General features: G+C 47.1%; 1 protein-coding gene across 1 annotated transcript in view; it reads right to left on the bottom strand.

Moving 5' to 3' along the window:
- The window catches only part of GNA12 (G protein subunit alpha 12), a 106,483-nt gene extending 83,364 nt beyond the window's left edge, over positions 1 to 23,119 (bottom strand). The window contains exon 1 of the mRNA XM_026516358.4: positions 22,713 to 23,119. Within this exon, the coding sequence (XP_026372143.1) occupies positions 22,713 to 23,027 (315 nt within the window). The 5' untranslated portion in view covers positions 23,028 to 23,119. The remainder of the gene's footprint in view (positions 1 to 22,712) is intronic.
- Positions 23,120 to 23,390: the final 271 nt, after the last annotated feature.

Here is a 23,390-nt window from a genome sequence, read left to right as displayed (position 1 = left end):
GAGCCAGCCCCCAGCACGGATGGGTCCTCCTCCCCAACGTACACCACGCCCACCATTAAACCCAAGGGCCCTGTTTCTCTGTAACTGCAGGGACAAGACTATTTATAGAACGGGCTACTGATCTAACTGAAGTATCGATAGCAGGAAGACAAACTGTGTCCCGGGTCTACAATTTCGGTGAGCTCAGAGGGAGAAACTTCTGATGGGACAGGATGAGCGCCTGGGGAAGGTCACAGGAATGGAGAATGTGCGGAGGAGATGAGAGCCAGAAAGAATCATACATTCTTGGTCTTTCAATCACACCCATAGCAAACCTCTGGAGATACAGAAAAAGAAAAACATTTTGGAAGGGGCCCAGTCCTTCTTCAAAAGAACGGAACAATTCATCCAATAAGCACTTAGAAGAATCTGCTATGAGGTGGAGTACAGAGAGAATCAAAAGGACATCCTGAACCTCAAAGGATCTTGAATTCTAGTTGGACAGACACACAGTATTAACTAAAAAATTTAAAAAGCATGTTGCAGACACAATAAAGTGCAAAATATACGTTAATATCTATAAAGTGCATTGCAAATGAATGATCTTGATGGAATAAAGGGCATGCGGTAAACTGCATAGAAAAGGACAGTTGTTTAAAGCTTTCGATAAAAGTAATACATGTGCTTACATAAGCAAGCAAAAATAAGGATAAATCCTTTTAGTGAGAGATAACTACTCAATACATTTTGGTGAATATAATCATGCCCCCCGCCCTCAGCATTTATTTATTTATTTAACACTCAAACCTCGGACGTTGCAGAGTAATAGGTCACTTCTTTTTCGGTTAAACATAACACAAGCGTGTTTTCATGTCTCAAATATATTATTTTCAATACCAATACCTTCAAAACATTCCCAGAACCTGGGTCATTTCTCACCATCTCTACCCCGGACACCCCAGATTCCTCCTCCCAAGTGACAGCAAACACTAACTCTTGAATGTCCAACTCTGATCGATCGGGTCACTCCTCTGGGGGAAAACTGTCACGTGGAGCCTGTATCCCACAGACATAAAGCCAGAGTCTCTCCAAGGGCCTGCAAGGCCCCACTGGATCTGCACCCCTTCTCAGTCCCTTCCCCTTTCTGGGGCGGGGAGGGTGTTTCCTCCTGGTTCCAAGCTGCCACCCAGTTTCCAGGCTCCAGGCTCTTGGCATTTTCTCTGTGGGAAGCACTGTCTCCATGTCCCCATGCTAGCTCCCAGCCTCCTCACTGCTCACATGTCACCTCTGACAGCAGGCTCTCTCCAGGCCACTCTCCTCCGCTCCCCTCCTCCTCCCTCCCTCTGCTCTTCTTCCTTTTCCCATGGCACCTCACACCTTCTAATGTTCTAGAGAAGTTAACATTGATTACGTTGGCCGCCTATTTCCCACACTAGAGTATAAGCTCTAGAGGACAGGGATTTTCTTTCCACCGATGGATCCTAAGCACCTAACACACGGGGACGTTCAATAAATATGAGTGAAATGACTTCTCAATGGCTGTGTGGTACCCACTGCACTCTATCCTTGAACAAAGTACCCACTACTGCTGGCAGTTAGGTGCTCTCGGTTGTCAGTGTTGGGAATCACGGCTGCGGCACACACCCTTGCTATTCTAAGTGTGGTGAGGACCAGCAGCAGCCTGGACCCCACCTGGGAGCTCCCCAGAAATGCCACACCACAGGCCCTCTCTCTCCCCAGCCTACTGAATGGGACTCCGCACTTTCCCAAGACTGCCGGGGGTTGCATGCACAGGGAAAGGCCCAGACAAGGGGAGGTGAGCAGGCACTCACAGTGCACCCCGGAGGGAGGCTCCTGTCTCGGGTCACACAGAGTGATGCCCTGGTCCTGGGTGCTAACACAAGTCCCTCTGACCAGCTTTAATCATGGGCTGGCCCTTCAAAGAGAGGTTATTGTAGGCCCTAAATCAATCCGGGTTACCAGCAGGAAACAAACAGCACACTCAGACTGCGGATTAATTACAAAGGTGTGAGGGGCACTGGAAAAAAAAACACGGGGGGAGCAAATGCCCCGATCTCATGCTCCTCCCTTCCCACCCCTCATCTGTGGCCAGATCACTATAGACCAAAATCTTGACTTGAGATTCCATGCTCCACCAGGTGGTCTAGGTGAACTTGAAATACAACCCTCAGGCCGTAGGAGGACGGCTCTCGACCACGCAGAAGCCAGAGAACACCAAACCCGTGCAGGTCACCCTGCAGGGCAGAGAGCTGAGCCGCAAGGGCAGAGGGGCCCAGAGAACCTGCCAGATGTGAATTCCCACCCGCAGTTCAGGAGGAGGCCTTTCCCTTTTCCCAGAGTCAGTGTGGAAATATACAGAAGCCAAGCAGTGAGGAAAGCGTCAGGTAAAAAACAAGGCCCTGGGAGGTAAGGAGCCATCCTAGCAAGGCCAGGGAGCACATCCATGCCAACAGATAGCTACTGTGGTCAGTTCTGGCTTAGAAGTTGCGGGGTCTAAAGGGAGACAAGGGTTACTATAATTTCTGAAGCAGAAACACAGCCTTCTGAAAACCGTCTGAGAAGGCTCACGCTGACAGTCATGTGAAGGGTATGAAAGGAATAGGCATTCAAAGCAGACAAACCAGCAAAACGGCTGTTGAGGAAATGCAGGCACACAGCAACCCAGACAGTGGAGAAGAGCATGCCTTGCAAGTATTTTCATCCCAATTTTAGGATCTCAACATTCTCTTTAAAATAGTAATAAAAAAACTCTTTAATATCTCTTCATATTTCCAATTCTTTGGCATCAGAATGGCAAAAATAGTCAGTAGCTTTCAAATTATAGATATATATATATTTTATTAAAAAATATGACGACTCCTTACATAGGTTTGATTAAGTAGGAAGTGAGAGTCAAGAAGTTAAAAAGAAGAGTCTTAAAAGCACAGCAAGACAAATAAAACACATGAGAAGATCCCCAGTGGCACGCTGAAACGCACATCAGAACCCCAAGTGCGGTCATGAAGAAGGCAGACGACAGCAGCTGCGGGCGAGGAGGTGACACCGGAACCCTCGAGACCAGAGGGAACGTGAAATGGTGCAGCCGCTGCTCCTCCGACTGCTGAACGTACGTGTTCCAGCGATCCCACTCCCAGGTATACACCCAAGAGAAACAAAAACACGTTCACACAAAACACCTGCCCACACGTGAATGTCCACAGCAGCATCATCCATAGGAGCCCAAAGGGGGACATGAGCCACACGTCCATCCGCTGAGGACTGGAGAAGCAGAATGCGGTCCCCTCGCACAGCGGAGTGCGAGTAAGGAGGAGGGCGGTGCCGGTGCGTGCTGCGGCCCTCCAACGTTACGCCGAAGGGAATGAGAAGACGAGTCTCGGGCTGGGAGAAAATCATCGCAACACACGTCCGATAAGGGACCAGTACTCAAAATATACAAAGAACTCTTAAAATTCCACAATCAGAAACAACCCAAATAACGGGCAAAAGATCTGAAGCTCACCAGAGAGAGGGCAAACAAGCACATGACAAATGGGCCACATCGTATGTCATTAGGGAACTGCAAATTCTAACGAGATGCCACTCTGCACCCATGAGAGTGGCTGGAGCCCAGAACACTGACAACACCAAATGCTGGTGACGGTACGGAGCAAGAGCAACTTTCAGTCACGGCTGCGGGAACGCAGGACGGTACAGCCATGCCAAAAGACCGCATGGGAATCTTTTCTTTCTTTCTTCTTTCTTTTTTTTTTTTTTTTACAAAATTGAACTCTGACCAGCAATCACACTCCTTGGCACTTAGCAAATGAATTAAAAATTTTTATCTACTCAAAAACGTGCACACAAGCGTGTACAGCAGCTTTCTTCATAATTGCCAAAAACTGGGAGCAGCTAAGGTATCCGTGAACAGGTAAATGAACAAACAAACCGTGGTCCACCCGGACAGTGGGATATTATTCAGCACTAAAAAGAAATGAGCTACCAAGCCACGAAAAGACATGGAGCAACGTTCAACGTATATTGCTAAATGGCAGAAGACTGCCTGAAAAGGCTTCATACGATAGGATGTTCTGGAAAGGGCAAATCTATGGAGAAAGATCAGTGGTCACATAGGTTACCTGCGTGGCTCGGTCGGTGAAGCGTCTGCCTTTGGCTCAGGTCATGATCTCAGGGTCCTGGGACTGAGCCCTACTCTGGCTCCCTGCTCAGCAGGGAGTCTGCTTCTCCCTCTCCCTCTAACCCTCCCCCCTGCTCATACTCTCTCTCTCTCTCATGCTCTCTCTCTCAAATAAATAAAATATTTGAAAAAAAAAATCAGTGGTCACCAGGGGTTGGGTGGAAAGGAGGGAGGGATGAAAAGGTAGGATGCAGGGGCTTTTTAGAGTAGCAAAACTATTCTGTGTGATTCTGTGATGGTGGATACATTTGTCAAAATCCACAAATCTGTACGCCACCAAGAGTGGGCCTGAATGTAACTATGGACTTTAATGAACAATAATGTATTGATACTGGTTTGTCAATACTAACAATGTACCATCCTGTACAGAATGTTAACAACAGGGAGACTCTGAGGAGGGGGAAGGATGAGGTGTGTGGAAGTCTGTACCTTCAACTCAGTTTTTCTGTAAACCTAAAACTGCTCTTAAAAAAAAAAAAAAAAAGGCTTATAGGGGCGCTTGGGTGGCTCAGTCGGTTAAGCATCTGCCTTTGGCTCAGGTCATGATCCCAGGGTCCTGCAATTGAGCCCTGAGTAGGGCTCCCTGCTCCACGGGGAGTCTGCTTCTCCCTCTACCCCTCCCCCCAGCTTCTGATCTCTCTAATAAATACTTAAAAAAAAGGCTTATTAACTTAAAAAACAGTGTTAAGTGAAAAAAAACTAGACATAAAGGCTAAACACGTTTCTATGAAATACTCAGAACAGGTAAATGCAAAGAGAGAGCACAGATTAGCAGGTGCTGGGGGAGGTGGTAACAGGGAGCGACAGCTTACTGAGTCCAGTTTTCCCTTTGGGGTGGTGAAAATATCCTGGAACTAGTCAGAGGGGATGGCTGTACAACACAGTGAATGTACTAAATGCCGCTGAACTGTTCACTTTCAAATGGTTAATTTTATGTTATGTGATTTTCACCCCGATCATGCAAAAAGCAGAGCTTTCATATCAAAGCAATTTTGCCGGTCAAGTTTTTGATGTTGGACTGAAATTTAAATACTGCTGTCCTGATTTAAAGCACCCAAACCGAGAGCATAGCCAGCAGAAGGACTCCTTCAGAGGCCACCCAGGGCACGACTGCAGGACCAGGGAGAGGACAGTGGGACGAGGGGTCAGGAGTTCGGTTCTGCACGTCACATACGAGATGCCCATTACACACTCAGCTGAAGTCCAGAAATCAAGGGTACAGTCAGGGCTAAATGTGTAAACCTGGAAATTACCAGCAGATGGAAGACTATCAGAGGACCAAGGACATCCATTTTTATCATATCCCGTAAATACTACTTTCCGGTTTGTTCAACTTCATGCTCTTTTACGCCAAGCAGAATTTAAGGAATTGTTATGGAGTCAAAAAGATCCATCCCCCATCCCTTTTATCCTCTCTGTCTTTGGCAAAATAATCCGAAAGGCCTTCCTTAGCCTGAGATCCCAGAAGTACCCATCTACATTTTATTCTAGTATTTTGATTCTAATATTTTCCCCTTTAATCAAACAGAATTAGGGCATTAGACAGGGATCTAACTTTATTGTTTTCCTAAATGACTAGCCATTTCCACAGCACCATTTCTTCAACCATCCCTCATTCCCCCACTGTTCTGAAAGCCTCCGTTCATGATATTCTAAAGGCCCTGGTGCAGTGGGTCGGTCTGGGATTTGGGTCTACCCCACCGGCCCACTGCCTGGTCCTGAGCCGGTACGACCCTGCTTTAATCATGGCAGCGTTACCGCACTTTGGCATTTCTCATGGTAACTGCCCCAAACACACAGCACTTTTTCCTAGAATATATTCATCATGCAAATCTCAGAATCATTCTGTCCAGTTCTAAGAAAAATAAATTGGGATTTGACTAGCACTGTGTTCAAGTCATAATCTGGCATTATTACAGTATCAAGAATTTCTACTTCCAAAAAATTTTTTCTCAGTCTTTACGTTCTTCAGTAAACTTTTATAGCTTTCAACATATAGGTTTTACTCTCTTGCTTACTCCTCTAGTATTTTATCCTAGGTTGCTGTTGTGAATGGGACAAGTTCTTTTTTTAATTTTATTTAAATTCAATTAATTAACATATAGTATAGCATTAGTTTCAGAGGTAGAGGTGATTCATCAGTTGCATACAACACCCAGTGCTCTTTACATCACCTGCCCTCCTTAATGCCCATCACCCAATTCCCCCATTCCCCCAACCCCCTCCCCTCCCTTCTAGGAACCCTCGGTTTGTTTCCTAGAGTTGAGTCTCTTATGGTTTGTCTCCCTCTCTGATTTTGTCTTATTTTATTTTTCCCTCCCTTACCCAGGATACTTTTCTATTGTAGGAAAGTACATGCGTGCACATGTTCAAACACAAACATTTATTTTGCATCCAGCCACTTCTGGAACTGTGTTTAATTCCAACAACATTCTGGGTGATATTTACCACTTATAATGCTAATTTTGTCTCTTCCTTTCTAGTAGGTATGCGTAATTTCTTTTTTTCTTTTACTTAACAGACTAGAAACTCCACAGCATCTCTGAATTAGATTAGCACCTGGCACCCTTGACTTGTCCCAGTCTGAAATAAGAATGTTTCTGTGCAGGGAAGAACCTTTCCTCCAGACAACACCCCTACAGACCCTCTAACAGTGACTTATCTGTGATTCCATCTACTGAGTACTCAAGGGTCTCCTCTTGGATCACGCTGTTTATATAAAATAGGTTAGATGACAGAATCAGTGTCAAGACTATTTGGGGGAAAAGTCATAATCAAGGAAACAATTACCTGAGTATTAGTCATAAAAACAGTACAAAAAAAAAAAAAACTATTCACGGGTATCACCAATTACCCATAAAAACGGTAGACACAGTTTTTTTTTAGAAGGCTTAAGACTTGTTTTTCGGTCTACTTCAAAAACACCTACATTTAACACCTATACCCAATACTTAAGTTTTAATAATGTTATTGATTTTTAAAATTAATGAAAGACAAGAAAAAGGCATTTACATTGTCAGAGAGTTTTACTTTGTACCAGATACAGGAAAGAGAGCTCAGGCAACGTGGTGGCTCTTTTCTTGGTTACTGAGCATTAAGAAACAAGACACGTTTCCAATTAAAAAAAAAATGTTGAAAAAAATGCTAAAGATGCTGTGGTCTCCTTGGTAAATATTTACACATTCTGAAAATATTCAAGATTACAAAAATTCTAAAGGAAGATTCAAACCACAAATTAAGTTAAAACACCTACAATTAAAAATGGAAACGTCCTTGTAGCTGTAGAGAGTTGACATAGGGGAAAAATGGCTTTAAGTAATCACCATTGGATCGTTTCGTTATATAAATTATATTTATTATAGCTATATTAATTACATTAATAATATAGGATATATTCCTAAGGACACACTATACAATATGATTACAAGGCACTGTCTAAAATGTTTACTGTAGGGAACATTTAAAAAAATAAACTCATAATGGCTTCACAGAAATAAACAGGTGGCATTTTGTTACTCTTCTGGTATTTTCCTGGTACGGTTATACATCCTTGTACAACAGGTCACAGTGCGTGAACTGCTGAGGTGGGAGTGTGCGTTTCTGAGCTCTGCGTGGCGTCCCCCGTGAGATTCGGCGGTGCTCGGGCTCACCTGTGACAGCTGTCCCACTGCGCCGGAGTTCACAAACCCACCACTGCTGTCCTAGTGCAGGGAAACCATGAACCGCTACTGCGAAGGTGATCACACCTTAAGCAACACGCCCCCATTTAAGAAAGCCGGGCCTAAGTTAACACAGTCCACGCTCGCCAGCTCCCATTAGGCAGAGTCATGGGTTACAAAGGGCCGACCCTCAGTTTTCTCATCTGAAGTGTGGCCCCTACCCTGCCCTTCGCCTGTGATTAGGAAGCTGCCACAGTTCACGAACAAGAGAACTGCGTGAAAGATCTAAAAACCGTAAGGCCACACACACGCGGAAGGAGTCAGTGCGGTTCTACGGCACCAAGGAGGCGGGCGGGAGAAAGGCCAGCGTTGTTACGAAGCTTCCCGCTCCCGTGACGTGTGCACACTAGGAAAGCAACACCAATGCAGCCATTCTGCTCTCGAGGACCTCAGCTTAGCAGGTGCCCAAAGAAGTAAGTTTCCCTCTGCTCAGACAGATCCTTCTTTTGTGCAGAGACCCACACCCCAACGGCCCGTTCTCTGCTGTGGAGTCTGAAGGGCTCACAGGGGGACACAGAGGCGGGGAGCAGCACAGAGCCCGCCTGCAGTCCTCACCCGGAACGGTTCACAGTCCGAGCGACGAGAGAACAGCGCGGCCTTCGTCCGCCTCTGCGGGCACAGGGGAGAGCACAGGAAGGCTTCCTTGGACGTGGGGTTTAGGTGCGAGTCTCCCTGCAGATGCCCGCAGCGCTCTGGCTGGCGCCCAATGCCGCTTCCCCAACCGAGGGAGATCAGTGGTGGCGGGACCGGACCCGTCCCCGCGTGCCGAAGACGTTTCTGTGCAGGCCCTTCCGGCATGACTTACAGGAGACCTATAATGGCATGTGTGACTTTTCAGTGTCTCGCTAACCCTGCAGTTGTCCCTTTTTTCTCATGTTATCATTTATCAGACCCCTGGGCTCTGGTCTTACATAGTAAATGCTTTCACAGCACACCTTTCCCAGACTCAGGTGCTCGCCTGCCTTTTGCCTGCCACTCACGGACACCCGTTTGGACGCAGGACTCAGAGTGCCAGGCCGAGTCTCCCCACCAACCTGTTCTTCGCAGAAGGACTCTGGGGCAGTTTCCCAGATAGCATTTCTACCTCATTTGTCTTCCCAGACAGAGCGGAGTGTGACAGATGGAGGCTGCTTTCAATTTTTGTCTGAGGGCAGCGAGGGAAAGGAAGCTGGAGCCCCGTCTGGGGCACAGGGAGCTTTCTTCCGAAACCCTACGAAATGTCCTGTACTTCAAGCTCACTTCCCGTCTCGTGAGCTTTGGCTCAGCACACAGTCTGCCTCTGCCAAGGTCCCTTTGCTTCTCAGCGCTTTCCCTAACTTTTCCCAGGGCTCCATTCCAGACCGCGGGTCTCCTTCTCTCCAAACTGGAGGGGACTAGCGAGGATGTTCGGGGCTGTGCTGACCCACCCTCATCCCTCAACATTACTGTTGGGGGTTGGGGCTGAGGCCCAGAGATGAACTACATGGCCCGAGAATCATCCTTCTGCCTTTGGCTGCAGTGCTTTTGAAATGTTAGGTTGGACCATATGAAACTGCCTTTTCTGGAGGTCAAAAAGGGTCAAAAATCAGAATTTCATACAGTTCAACCTACATGGGTAATAAGGCCTCTTTCCCTTCCTTGATGATTTCTGGTGAATTGTTTTATATTCGCATGTAAGATTATTTTTAAATAGATTCACACGTATGTGTAAATGCACAGACGCATCCCAGCAGGTGGACCTGCGCCATCCTCACGGGCTGCCCCAGACGGGTATTTAACAAGTGAATCAAGGCAATCCCCACTCGAAGCTCTGCAACCGCCGCCCACTGCACTGGACTTGCCGCGGCCCAGGCAGCTCCGACCAGGTTCACTCTCCCACCTTGCCGTCCAGTGCTTCAACGGCGCTTTCTTCCAACTCCTTCCCTGCCAGCGGCTTTCTCGCCTTACTGCCTCAGGGCATTGGCCGTGCTCTCTCTTCACCGCCCTGCCTGAATTCTTGCCTTCCAGCTCACCACAGAGCCGGGGCCTTCCTGCCTTGGGATGCCCGTGCTTTCGGCCTCCAGTCCCGGCAAACCCAACTCAAAAGTACGTTAGGGTTATGAGGCCACCGTGCGGGGCTGAGGGCAGCTCTACCCATGGGGGGGATGGGGGGGGAGGAAAACTCAGTTTTGTTCTTAGTTATTTCTGCAGTATGTAGGGAATCGTTGAATAAATAAAAGAAGTCTAAAGCTGTCACGTGGAAGGAGGGCTTGTAGCTTGTGCTGTTCCACAGAACACTGTCAAGTGGGTCCGAGTGCTGCAGGGGCACCTGTGACAACTCAGTGCCAAGAAGCAGGTCCAGAGGTGAGGGGCCGCCCGGGCGAGCTCCCCGGCGTAAGAGCTGCTTCGGGAAGGAAGGGCTGAAGTGAGGGACACTGCGGAGGGTAGAAACCCAGGGAGTCCAAGGTTCTGTCAAGCCCTTAATGTTCCCACAAACTGGTGAGCAGTGAGCATTCTCTGGCATGGCTGGACGGACAGAGACACAGGTGGGACCGCCCCTACGGCTAAGGCCGGGAAAGGAATGCTAGCTCCCTGGTGGGCAGGGCAGCTCCAGAGCAGGGAGCCTCGAGGGCCAGAGACCAGCACATCCTTCCTTCTCCAAAACTCACTGGTCCAGCCGCTCCCTCCTCCCCTCATCAGCACGGGGGATGGGGAGGGAAGGAAAGAAAGTACTGGAGCTGAACCCCCCCCATCAGAGTAAAACCCTCAACCTGACTTGACAGGGTTACTGAGGATCAAAGGAGGGACGAGAGAAGGGGCCTCAAACACAAAAACCGAAGCTCCCGATGCACAGAGAATATATTCTTCCCTCTGGGCAGGCCTGTCCTCACGGCTTCTGCAGCATCTCCTACATAAACACACACTTCATCAGGATCTGCTGGCGCGGCTTTCCAAGATGATTACTTTTTTTTTTTTTTTTAAGATTTTATTTATTTATTTGACTGAGAGAGACAGCCAGCGAGAGAGGGAACACAAGCAGGGGGAGTGGGAGAGGAAGAAGCAGGCTCCCAGCGTCGGAGCCTGATGTGGGGCTCGATCCCAGAACGCTGGGATCACGCCCTGAGCCGAAGGCAGACGCTTAAGGACTGAGCTCCCCAGGAGCCCCCCAAGATGATTACTTTTAATGAGACATCGGCTTGAAGGAGGACGCGCTGGTAGTGCTGGCATGTGTGTTCAGGAACACAATCGCACTTCTTTATGATCCTATCAATATGTACTGATAAGAAGGTAAAGAGCCAGTCTTCCATCTCTCAATCCTGACCAGCGAGCCTCTCAGGGAGGCTCTGCTTTCCCACGTCGCTCCACCCTTGGCCTTTTCACCTCCAGGTCTCTAATCAAGTCGTCAGAGTCCTAGGGGAAAACTCTTCCCTTCCCCATCCTAAAACAAGAATTACGGAGCTTCGGAGCTTCGTTTCCTTGAGAAAACATGTAAGTGGCCACAAATATATAGTCTGGGATCATCCCAGCTGCGCTAACAACTGCAGAAACAGAACTGGTATCGATGGAAAACACAGATTAAACATCCCGTGTTATAACAATGCCCAAAACAGGGGCGCCTGGGGGGCTCAGCTGGTTAAATGTCTGCCTTCAGCTCAGGTCATGATCCCAGGGTCCTAGGATGGAGCCCTGTGTCGGGCTCCCTGCTCAGCGGGGAATCTGCTTCTCCCTCTCCCTCTGCCTGTCGCTCCCCCTGCTCATGCTCGCATGCGCTTTCTCTCAAATAAAAAAAAAATGTCTTAAAATAAAATAAAACAAAAATTCAAAAAACAAACTTCTGAAGCAGCTACTCCCTTTCACCTGTAACAGAAACCAGCAGTAAGGTGAGTTTAAATAATCACTCCCTTTCCTTCCTCAGTAAATGTCAAGTCTTTTGCCGGGAAGGCTGTGTAACTTGCCCGCTAGGATGAGCACCATCTTACCCCAAAAAGGCCGGCCCTCGGCATCACGCGGGGCTCCGTCAGCGGCTGCGGAGCACGTGCCCCTGGACCAGCGCCCGGCACCGTGACAGGTTTCTCGGCAGCCTGGTTGCTGATCTATCCCAGACACAAGTCCAGATGGAGCTCATCGTAAACCCTGCGGACGATCGTGACGGCCTCCTTCAGCTAGGCTGGGGCTCCCGTCCTTCAGGTGACTTCACCAGGGATGTCCCCTCTCCTGCCCTGCCCTCCCGTTTCCTGTCCCCACACAAGCCAAGTAGGCAGGTGCACACAGCACAGCAAGGGGCCTAGCTCTGAAGGCCAGGAGCAGGTCTGGCTGCGGCCCTGACATCTACCCTGGCCTTCCCTGGGTACAGCAGGGACCCTCCCTTTGACTGCCGCAGACAGGCACTCAAGGGCCGGATGGGACCCACACACGCACAGTCACCAGAGAACCTTCCAGCAAGGCAATGATGATATTGACACTACATAGCACACGGATTCTGAGTCAGTATTCCGGTGGCTTCGTTTCTGCTCCTGTTTCAGGAGCTGACTCCCTCAGGCCTGGGTCCACTGGCTAGCACCAGTCAGTATTCATTAAGATTAGTCTTCACTGCTGAACCTGGATGTATCAGAGCCACTAGGCAAACCTGGGGCCATGGTTTTAGGCTAGACAGTAGAACAGATGCCCAAGTTCAGAGAGAGATGCTGTCTACTCGGCCTCTGCTCAAGAGAGCAGGGGTGGGGACCATTTTCCTGGTACCCCGGACAACTGTAGGGCTGCCCTCCAGCTCCTTTCTATCCACTTGCAAATACTCCCAAGAGTTAACAACTATCCCTTTTCTGTCCTCCGGCCACGGCACTTCGGGAGCACAAGTTCCAGATGGACCCAGCCCGCCGAACCAGCACAGGAATGCCGGCTGCCCGACACACTACTGCAGAACGCAAACTGGGTCTTCCTTTCCATGCCCCAATGTGCCTGGGCCCACCTGAACGTGGACCCCAATGGACACAGACAAACATCTTCACGCACGAAAGAATCATTCAGAAAAGCTAATCAGTGGTCAGTAACTACTCTTCATATTCTGCTCACTCGAAGGACCATCAGGTGAAACTACGCAGCTGCTCTGTCCCGCCTGCTGGGCAGAAGAGGCGAAGAAGAGCGCTGCTTTTGTTGAAATACAAACTACAAGAGTTAGCTCAGGAAATAAAGCCGTGTGTCTTCAAGGGAGGGTGCCGCCCTCGGGGTGACGCAGGTCAAGCGCCAGGTCCGGCACACATTAGCTTCGTTGGCTTGAAGACCGCCCTGTAATTACATCTCCAGATAAGCCTTAAGTATGAATCTTCAGTTCCATTTACAACCGATAGGATCCATGTCCTCATTCTCAACTACATAATAACAGAAAATAATTATGTGCTGTCAACAGAACACCATCTAACATCAAACGCAGCTATGTTTCAAGTCTCACGTGACAGATGACTGAGGGTTAAAACTGCTCCCCTAAAATCGGTTCGGTTAACCAACATGTCAGCCTGAAAGCTGGAGGGGAAGGCCAGCTGTCCACGTGCCCTGAATCCCCAAAAAGGGCCAGAGGGGCCTCGGGATTTTGTTAACCGACAGAAAAAGAGATTTTTGTTTCTTGGTATTATCAGAGGACCAACCGTGTGTGTCCAGGTGTAGAACTAAATTTGCTTACTTAAATGCAATTAGCCAACAAGGCAGTCAAAGCCCAACTGTTCTCCCGGACCCTGGAAGTAATTCAGCCTTCTGCTCTCACGCAAACCCACTGTAGCATCAAGCACAAAGGGATTCTGAACCCAGAAACAAAGACTCTGCAGGCCAGGAGTTTCGAAGTGCTGAAGAATACAGAACAGCAGTGGGGGCCTCCTCAAAGTCCTATCCTCCTTCGCCTTCGTCAAAAGTAACAACACAGCAAACAATCCTAAAAAAGATTTTAATTTACAAAAATTTAATATAATCTTAGATATTCTATGACAAAATTTCTTAACCTGCAGTCCACAGAACATAAGTAGGCCCACTTTGATGCTTAGGATGGCGAGGGACCCCTTTAAACTACGTGCACGTGTATGAACTTTCTAGGGAGCAGGTCCATGGCTTTGAGATAAAGAGCATCCTGACCGAGGGGCGCCTGGGTGGCATAGAGGTTGGGCGTCTGCCTTCGGCTCAGGGCGTGATCCCGGCGTTGTGGGATCGAGCCCCACATCAGGCTCCTCTGCTATGAGCCTGCTTCTTCCTCTCCCACTCCCCCTGCTTGTGTTCCCTCTCTCTCTGGCTGTCTCTATCTCTGTCGAATAAATAAATAAAATCTTTAAAAAAAAAAAAAAAAAAAAAAGAGCATCCTGACCGAGGTCTCTAGCCAGCCACTGCATTATGACCAGTCCTCTGCACTAGAAAGTTCCGTCCAGCTCCTACACTCCTTCTTAATACTCCATACTATTAGAATTCTCGGTCCTCTAACTGGTAGACATGCGTGGCATTGAGAGGGCCTCATTTGTATGTTCCTCTCCACCTGCTAAAACTCCATGGAGCCTTCAGAGGCCGGCTCAAATCACACTTCCTTCATAGGCTTTTTCGGGTAGCTCAGCCAGAATTAATCTTCCCTGTTCTCACTGAGTTCACAATGGCACTTAACGTGGCATACATTCAGACTTTATATTAAAGCGTGCAACCGTCTCCCCGCTAGTCAGAGCGCCTGTGCAGGGTAGATGCTGAGCACGATACACTATTAACTAACCCCTTCCCCACCAGCACCAAGCACATCACCTTGCGCATATGGTCAAAAAGCGTTCGTTGAATTTTTTTTGTTTCAGTGTCAACAGGAGACCACTAGTTCTAATAATCCCCTCTTCACAAGGTTTCTAAATCATCCTCACAAAGATACACGAGGAGGGCCCAGCTCTGGGTGGTTAAATGAGACACGCACACAACTGTGTGCGTGGTACTGGGATTTCCTGTCCACGGAAAAACGCTAACCTTTCAAACGGCTCACAGTGTATCTACTTCCAACGGGAGGTGGGATTCGGTCCTCACGACTGGCTTCTGAAAGTACAGATGAGGGGGGTGGGGGCCCTGGGAGATAAAGCCAAGCTGGTCTGAAGCTTTCCACACAAATGCCGAGGCGCCTGCCATCACCAGAGGTGTTATCACACAAGTTCTGAAACACCACATATGCAAACTTTATGGACGGCCCACACAGAGAGGAAGAGACTCACATCTTTAAGATTATAAAAATGAAAAAAATGAATAAGAAGTCTTACTGGGAATATTTACAGGAGGTCAAAGCAACGAATTCAAATACTAGATTTCAAAAATAGAATTCAAAAAATAGATTCAAATAATCCCTGCAGAGGGTACTGTGAGGTGATAAAGTTAAAGAAATGATAGGTTCAAATTCAGGAACAACTGTGATCCTGAAGGAGGAGTCCCTGACCTGTAATCAAAAGACCAGAACAATGGAAACTTCTGGTTCTGCCAAGATGGAGTACCCCCATTCCTCTTGCGTCCTCTCCCTTACCACTAAGGACGCTCTGGACAGAACACAACAAGCAAGCATAGGAAAGATGGTGGAGACATGAAGGCAGGCTGCCTGGGACTTCAGGACCTGAGGACCACGTGGCCGTGAGTTCCCAGGTACCCTCCTACCTGTCTGGGACAGGGCGCTGCACAGCCTCCAAGCTGGAACAGCCAAAAGGCGCAGATGGAAAGAGCTCTGGGAAAAAGCTTCTTCCTCTCAGCAGAAGGACTGGGAAAAGGGGGATCTTACAACAGACAACTGTTTTGGCAACACCTATCCTATTCTAGCCAAATAGCAACAGAAAAACCACATACATCACCCACTGAGGTTTCAGGAGGGTTGAAAGAAAAGTTCATGTCCCATTTCCCCTTCCTGCCCTGCAGAACTAGGAAGCATCTTCGAAGTGGCCTAGGTAATGTTGGCAGGACCAAGCAAGGATCTCCTCTCCTAGCCCCTGCCTGGAAATGCAGGAGGTGCTCCAACTGCCCAGCCAGGGTGGCATCAGTGGGGAGAGGAGCCTCCACCCTCGCCCGGTCCCAGAGGGCAGAAAAAGGAGGGGGGAGGCTGGGCTGGTTGCCACCCTGCTGCTCCTAATACTCCCGGGATCAGCCAGGCCAGGGGGAGCTGATATCACATCCCACTGAACAGGGCAACAGAGGCTCAGGGACCTAGAGATCAGTAATAAGAGCCACTGACCCTCCTATCACCAGTCTCAGAGGGAGGGGACAAACAGTGGGGATGAAAAAGTATTTGAAGAAATAATGGCTGGAAATTTCCCAAGTTTGGCAAAAGACACAAATGCACAGATTCGAGAAGCCGAGCAAGCTCTAAACATAACAAACTGAAAGACTTATGTCCAGACAAGTCATAGTTAAACTCTGGAAACTAAAGGACGAATGAGCGATCTTAAAGGCAACCAGAGAGACAGAACACACTGACTTACAGAGAAAGAGCAATTCAAATGACAGTGGATTTCTCATCTGAAACCAGGGAGGCAAGAATAAGGCACATTTTTCAAGTACTAAAAGAATGTGTCAACTGTGAATTCTATAACTGGCAGAGTTCTCAAAGACATTGTTGGATGTAGGAAAGTTGAATTTGTTGTAAGCAAAGCCACCCTTAAGAATGGCTAAGGAAGTTCTCCGAATAGAAAGGAAAGGGTAACAGAAGGCTCAGAAACTCGGGGGAGGAAAAAGACGACCATCAGAGTAGGTAAAAATAGGGGTAAATAAAACAAACCATCCTACTTCTCACAAGTTTCTTAAATCATATTTGAAGACTGACATAAAACCATCTGATGTGGGACTCAAAGTATAATAATAAATACTTAAAACATGCATATTTAAGAAGTGGGGAGAGTAAAGGGATCTAAATGGAAGTAAAGTTCCCACACTTCACAGTGCACTGGGTAAGCAATGCATGTATATTGTAAACCTCATCTGGCACACTCAAAAATTAATCATCAGTGGATCAAGATGGAATCCTAAAACATGTTTAAATAATCCACAGGAAAGTAAAATAAAAGAAACAGAAAAATAACGAAATGGGAAACTTATGCCCTAACATATTAATTACCCTACCTTAAAGGTAAATGGCCTAAATACTCACAAAGATTGACAGAATAAAAAAAAATATAGGGGCGCCTGGGTGGCACAGCGGTTAAACGTCTGCCTTCGGCTCAGGGCATGATCCCGGCGTTATGGGATCGAGCCCCACATCAGGCTCCTCCGCTAGGAGCCTGCTTCTTCCTCTCCCACTCCCCCTGCTTGTGTTCCCTCTCTCACTGGCTGTCTCTATCTCTGTCAAATAAATAAATAAAATCTTAAAAAAATAAAAAATAAAAATAAAAAAAAAATATATATATAACAACATGTTGTCTATAAGAAACTCACTTCAAAGCAACAATGTGGGTAGGTTTAAGGGTTGGGAAAATATCAACATGAAAGCATTCATTAAAAAAAAAGAGTGGTTATATTAAAATTCCTGATAAAGTAGACTTCAGAGCAAAGAAAATTACTGGAGACAAAGAACATTACATAATGACAAAAGGATCAATCCACCAGGAACTCATAATAATCCTGTTTATACACCACACAACAGAGTCTCAAAATGCATGAGGCAAAAATTGATAGAGCAAAAGGAGAAACACACAAATACACAATTATAGTTGGGAGACCTCCACACCACACTCTCAGCAACCGACAGAAATACTAAAGAGAAAATCAGTAAGAACACACAACTTAACACCACCATCAACAACAGTACTTGACATGTGTAGAAAATGCCACCAAGCAACAGATACATTTTGTTCAAGTGTCCATGAACATTCACCAACAAAGGCTCACAGAATATATATCATGATGGACCATATTCTGGGCCATAAAACAAACCTTAAGTATTTAAAAGAAATGAAATCATACAAAATATGTTCTCTGACTTTAATAAAGTCATAGAAATCAATAACAGAAATATAGCAGGAAAATCTCTACAGTCTTGGAAACTATAACACGCTTCTAAATAATCCATGGGTCAAAGAAAATATCTGAAAAGAAACAAAAATACACATAACACTGAATAAAAGTTAAATACAACATATCAAAATATGTGGACACAGCTAAAACAGTGCAGGAAATTTATAGCACTTAAAATGCTTACATTAGAAGAGAGGAAAAGTCTCAAATAAATAATCCAAATCTCTACCTCAAGAAAGTCAGGGGAAAAGAGCAAAATAAACCCAAAGGAAGTAAAAGGAAATATGAACAGAAATACATGATATTGAAAAGAGGAAGGCCATACAGTTAATGAAATAAAAAGCTGGTTCTTCAAGGGGGAAAAATGATAAACTTCTAAGCAGACTGACGAAAATAAAAGAAAAATCAGCGACACCAGAAAGAAACAGAAGATAAGCCTCTCACCATTCCCATGCAACATAATACCGGAAGTTCTCGCCACTGCAGTAAGGCAAGAAAAAGAAATAAAAAGTATGCCTATTGGAAAAGAAGACATAAAACAGTTCCTATTTGCAAGGAACATGATGATCGGTACAGAAAATCCCAAAGAATCTATAAGAAAGCCCTTAGAACCATTAAGTGTATTCAGCAAGATTACAGGACACAAAATCAAGACAGAAATATCAATTGCATTGCTGTCTATGAACAAAGAGCGTGTGGAAACCAAACCAAAACAAAACACAGTATCATTTATAATTGCTCTAAGGAAGGCAAGATACTTGGTATAAACTCAAAACACATACCAGATCTGTCTGCTGAGAACTGCAAAATGCTGATAAAGAAATCAAGAAGATAGAAATAAAGACATACCATGTTCATGGATTGGAAGACTTGATATGGTAGAGATGTCAATTCTCCCCAAAATTTAGTGCAATTGCTATCAAAATCCCAGCAAGATTTTTTTTTTAATAGACACAAACTTATTCTAAGATACATATGGAAAGGCAGAGGCCCTAGAAGAGCTAAGTCAATCTTGAAAAAGGAAAATGAAGTGGGAGAAAGCACTCTATCTGATATTAAGGCTTACTGTATAAGGTAATCAACGGAATATAATAGCAGGAAAGACTTACAGATCAGTGGGACAGGACAGAGAACTCAGAAATAGATCCACACAAATATGCCAACTAATTTTTGACAAAGGAGCAAAAGCAGTTCAATGGAAGCAGCACATTCTTTTCAACACATGGTGTTTGAACAATTGAGCATTCGAGGCAAAAACAACAAAACCAAAAAACAGTCATAAACCTCCACCTAAACCTCCTACATTTTCGTGGGATAATTAACTGAAAATGGATCAGGGACTTAAATGTAAAATGTAAAACTACCAAACTTTCAGGAAAAAAAAAAATCTTGGGATCTAGGGCTGGGCAAAGAGTTCTCAGCTTTGATACCAAAAGTGTTACCTACAAAGGGGAAAAATTGGACAAACTGGCTTCATCAAAAAAAAGTTTTCCTCTGTGAAAGACTTTAAGAAGATGAAAAGGAAAGCTACAGATCAGGAGAAAATATCTGCAAAACATAATACATGACAAATGACGAGTATCTAGAATGTATAAAAACACCTCGCAAAACATTTACCAACAATAAAGCACAATAAACAAGCAATAAAAAACAAGCAACTAGACTAGAAAATAGGTTAAAAAAACAGAAGGAGACACTGCACCAAAGTGGATATGCGGATGGCAGATAAGCACAGGAAAAGATGTCCTACATCATTAGCTGTCAGGGAAATGAAAATTAAAACAGCAATGAGCCAGCTCTTGCACACCTTTCTGAAAGGCTGAAATAAAAAAGGGCCGTCCAATGCTGGCGAGGATGCGGGGAAAGCGGATCACTCAGACATGGCTGGTGGGGATGCAAAATGGTACAGGCAGTCTAAAAACAGTTATGACATTAACCACGCAACTGCCGTACAACTGAGCAACTGCACTCCTGGGTGCTTATCGCAGATGCGTGAAGATGTGTGTACATGCAAATACACGTACATGAATGTTCATAGCAGACTTATTCATAATAGGCAGGAAACTGGAACAACCCAGAGGCATTGAATGGTTACATGGTGTGCTGTGGTGAATCTGTACCATGGATACCACTGAGCAAACAGAAGACGCAACTATTGATTTTGGATACATACAACAACTTGGGTGATTCTCCAGGGAATTATGCAGAATGATACAGAGGTCGGATTCTGCATGGCTTCATTTACACAATAATCTGGAATGAATAAGTATTATAGAATTGGAGAATTGATTAGTTACTGCTAAAGTCAGGGAAGGGAAGAAAGGAGGGGTTATAAAAGGCAACATAAGGGATCCTTAATGTTCTGTATCTTGATGTTCGCATTGCCAATACCCTGGTTGTGATACTGTATCACAGTTTTGCAAGCTATTATCACGAAGGCTAAGTGGGTAAAGGGTACATGGGCTCTCTGCATTATTTCTTACAACTGGATGAGATTCCACAATTATCCCAAAATTAAAGTTTAAAAAACAAGGACTAGGTTTGGTTCCCAGCTCTGCCACCTGGTTCTTAGGCAGCTGACCTTGAGCAGATTTTAAACTCTCTATTCTCAATTTTTTCATTGGCTAAACGGGACAATACCATCTGAAGCATGATAAAAACTTAATGTTGTTTATGAAGGACAGGGTAATGTGCACAGCACAGAGTGAGTGCTTCAAAAACAGCCTGTTAACACCAAATCTCTATGTAGACACAAATATTCTGAACAGTATCATTCAAAAGTCCACTGTTTAAAGCCATTACAAAGCAATTAATTTAAAAGGTCTCTTCCCAAATGATCAGTCTAAAAATGGTGTGGCGAGGGGAAGAATTTTTGATTTTAAAAATCGAAAGATAAATTTCTAACCAGTTATTGAAATAGTCACAACAGATAAAATAAGTTTAAAATGTAACTACAGTTAGTAAAAAGTTGGGAAGGAAAATAGGATACTGTTTAACAAATCTTATTTCTGTTCATTAGGAAGTCAGTAAAAGTTAACGTTTCTGTGCAATGGGAATAGGTTAAGACAGAGTTTTCTAAAATGCACTCAACACGACAACTTAGATTTAAGATTCTATGTTTCTAAACATCTTCGCCAAATCCGGAGTTAAAAGAAAGTGGGAGTCAGCCAAATCTTTATACTTTTATACCTGCCTGGTTTGGAGGTTCAGAAAAGCAGCAGAAATACAATCTAGCTCTGTGATAGAGAAAGACAATGACATGCACTTTACCCCAGAAGATGAGGGGAATTTTAAGCACACACTGGATCCCCTTGAATCACACTGGGCTCCTAGCCTTAAAGTTGATGAAGTACTGGCCAAAGCTGACTCACAGAGAGGCTTTTGAAAGAGGTGAAAAGGAAAGGAGTGTTTTATCATTCAAATTATTCTCTTCCTTTCATTCCCAGCAAGATTCTAAAAGAGCTATTTCTATTAAAATAAATTATTTTAATAACAAATACAGAAAGTGGGAATACCAGTGCAAGTCTGGAAGGAAGAAGGCCTGGGAGTCCCAACCCAGGGTTCGGGCATCCAGGTCCCAAATGAGGAGCCACTTTCCCCCAAGGCCTGGAGCTTCTTCCTCATGGCTGAAGTGAAAGAAATGTACCAGATGGGTTTCTACAGACCTCTGCTAAATTTAAAGTCCCTTGGGGCACCATAAAATCTAGTCTCCAGACAGCTGTCTGGTATGACAAACTCTCCTCTACCTCTGCTTTGAGACATACCTGTAATTTGCTTTCCCCAAAATGGGCCTGGGAAAGAGTAGGTAAGAGGACAGGGAGAGGAGTAGGGATAAACTAAAAAACAAAACAAAACCAAACCCCGAAATGACCCTAGGGGCAGGAGAGAATCTACTTTCTGCTGTTCATGATCAATTTTCTCCAGATTTCCTTTCTTTGGGGCCTTTGGCACAGACTCGCAGGAGAGAGAGATTAGAACCCAGACTTTGTCAACTCTACAGGTTTTTTGTCCCCCCCCCCCAAAACTGCCAAGAATAAGAGCAGCAAGGAACAGGAGAGCCAGAAGATTACACATCACTTAAAAGATACACTGAAAGTTGCAAAGCAAGGAATTACTTTGTATCCTGATGCAGACAAACAAAACAATTACAGGGCCGCGGAGGAAATGTGAACCCAAGCTGGATATCTGAGAATATTAAGTAAGGAGTTACTAATTCTTAGGTCTGATAAGGGTACAGTGGCTGTTTTTAAAATGAGGTCTTATCTTCTGGCGACAAACGCTAAAATACTTTATAACGAAGTTACACGATGTCTGGGATTCGCTACAAGCCACGGGGCAGGGGTCTAGGTGAAACGAACGGCAAGGAGACCAGCGCCCAAGGTGGGGGAGGGGGCGTGGGTGCCTTCTAGTCTCTGGACTTCGTGTAGGTCTGAAATTTTCCTAATAAGCAGTTCCACCGAGAGACTTGCGGCCGGTTTTCCCTCTGGTCTACACCGCTCGTCCGCGCTTACTGGGAGGGCAGGAAAAGGAGGGCTCCCTGACCCAGGAGGCTGGCTGTGGGAAGAGCGCAGAAGCCATTCTACAAGGGCGCGTCCCCGACCCGGCGTCCAGGACCGGGCGCTCCCCATCCCCCGAAGCCGGCCGGCTTTTTCGCTTCTGCGCCCCCCAGCCCCCGAGAAGAGAGAACCAGAGGCCGCGGTCTGGCTACCGCGGAGACGGGGTGAGCACCCCTGCCCCGGCCAGGCCCCTCCCATGCCACCACCCCCCCCCCCCCCAAAGCCAGGGGCAGCCGGCCGCCGGGAGCTGCGGCCGCACCTGCGCGCACCTAGGCACACCTGGGCGCAGGTGCGCGGGCGGGGACGCGGAGGCGCGCGCACCTTGAGGATGTTGTCGAAGATGGTGTCGCGGAACTCGAGCAGCGCCTTCTGGTCGAACTCGCGGCCGTGGATGATGCGCATCTGCTTGAGGAAGGTGGACTTGCCGCTCTCGCCCGCGCCCAGCAGTAGGATCTTGACGAGGCGCCGCACGGCGCGCCGCTCGCGGGCCAGCCCCGCGTCGATGTCCCGGCTGCGCCGCCGCGCCTCGCGCTCCGCATCGCGGGCCCCGCCGCCGCCGCCCGCCCTGCGCTCGCGGGCCCCGCCGGCCTCGGCCGGCAGCAGGCAGCGGCTGAGGGTCCGCACCACGCCGGACATGGCCGCTCAGGCCATGGACCCCGCCGCGGGCGAGGCAAGCCCCGCGCGGCAGCCGGCCGCTCCCTCAGGCCGCGTCCGTCCGCCGCCGCCGCCGCCCCGAGGCCCGCTCTCGCCCGCCGCTCGGCCCCGGCGGAGGGGCGGAGCGCGCGCCGCCGGAGCCCGGCGATTGGGCCGGCGGTCGTCCATCCGGGCGAACGCGCCCTCCGATTGGTCCGTGCCGCGCCGGGAGGCGGGCGTCCCTCCGCCCTCGGGGCGGGGCCAGCGCCGAAGGAGGCGGGATCTTTGGGGTGGGGGCGCTTTTCATTGGGCGCCCGGGATGAGGCTCTTTCTTCCAGAATGAAAGGGAGGCGGGGTCGCCTGGGA

Source organism: Ursus arctos, unplaced genomic scaffold (genome assembly GCF_023065955.2).
Source record: "Ursus arctos isolate Adak ecotype North America unplaced genomic scaffold, UrsArc2.0 scaffold_2, whole genome shotgun sequence".
NCBI classification, from domain to species: domain Eukaryota; kingdom Metazoa; phylum Chordata; class Mammalia; order Carnivora; family Ursidae; genus Ursus; species Ursus arctos.
This window is presented reverse-complemented; position numbering and strand designations above follow the sequence as displayed.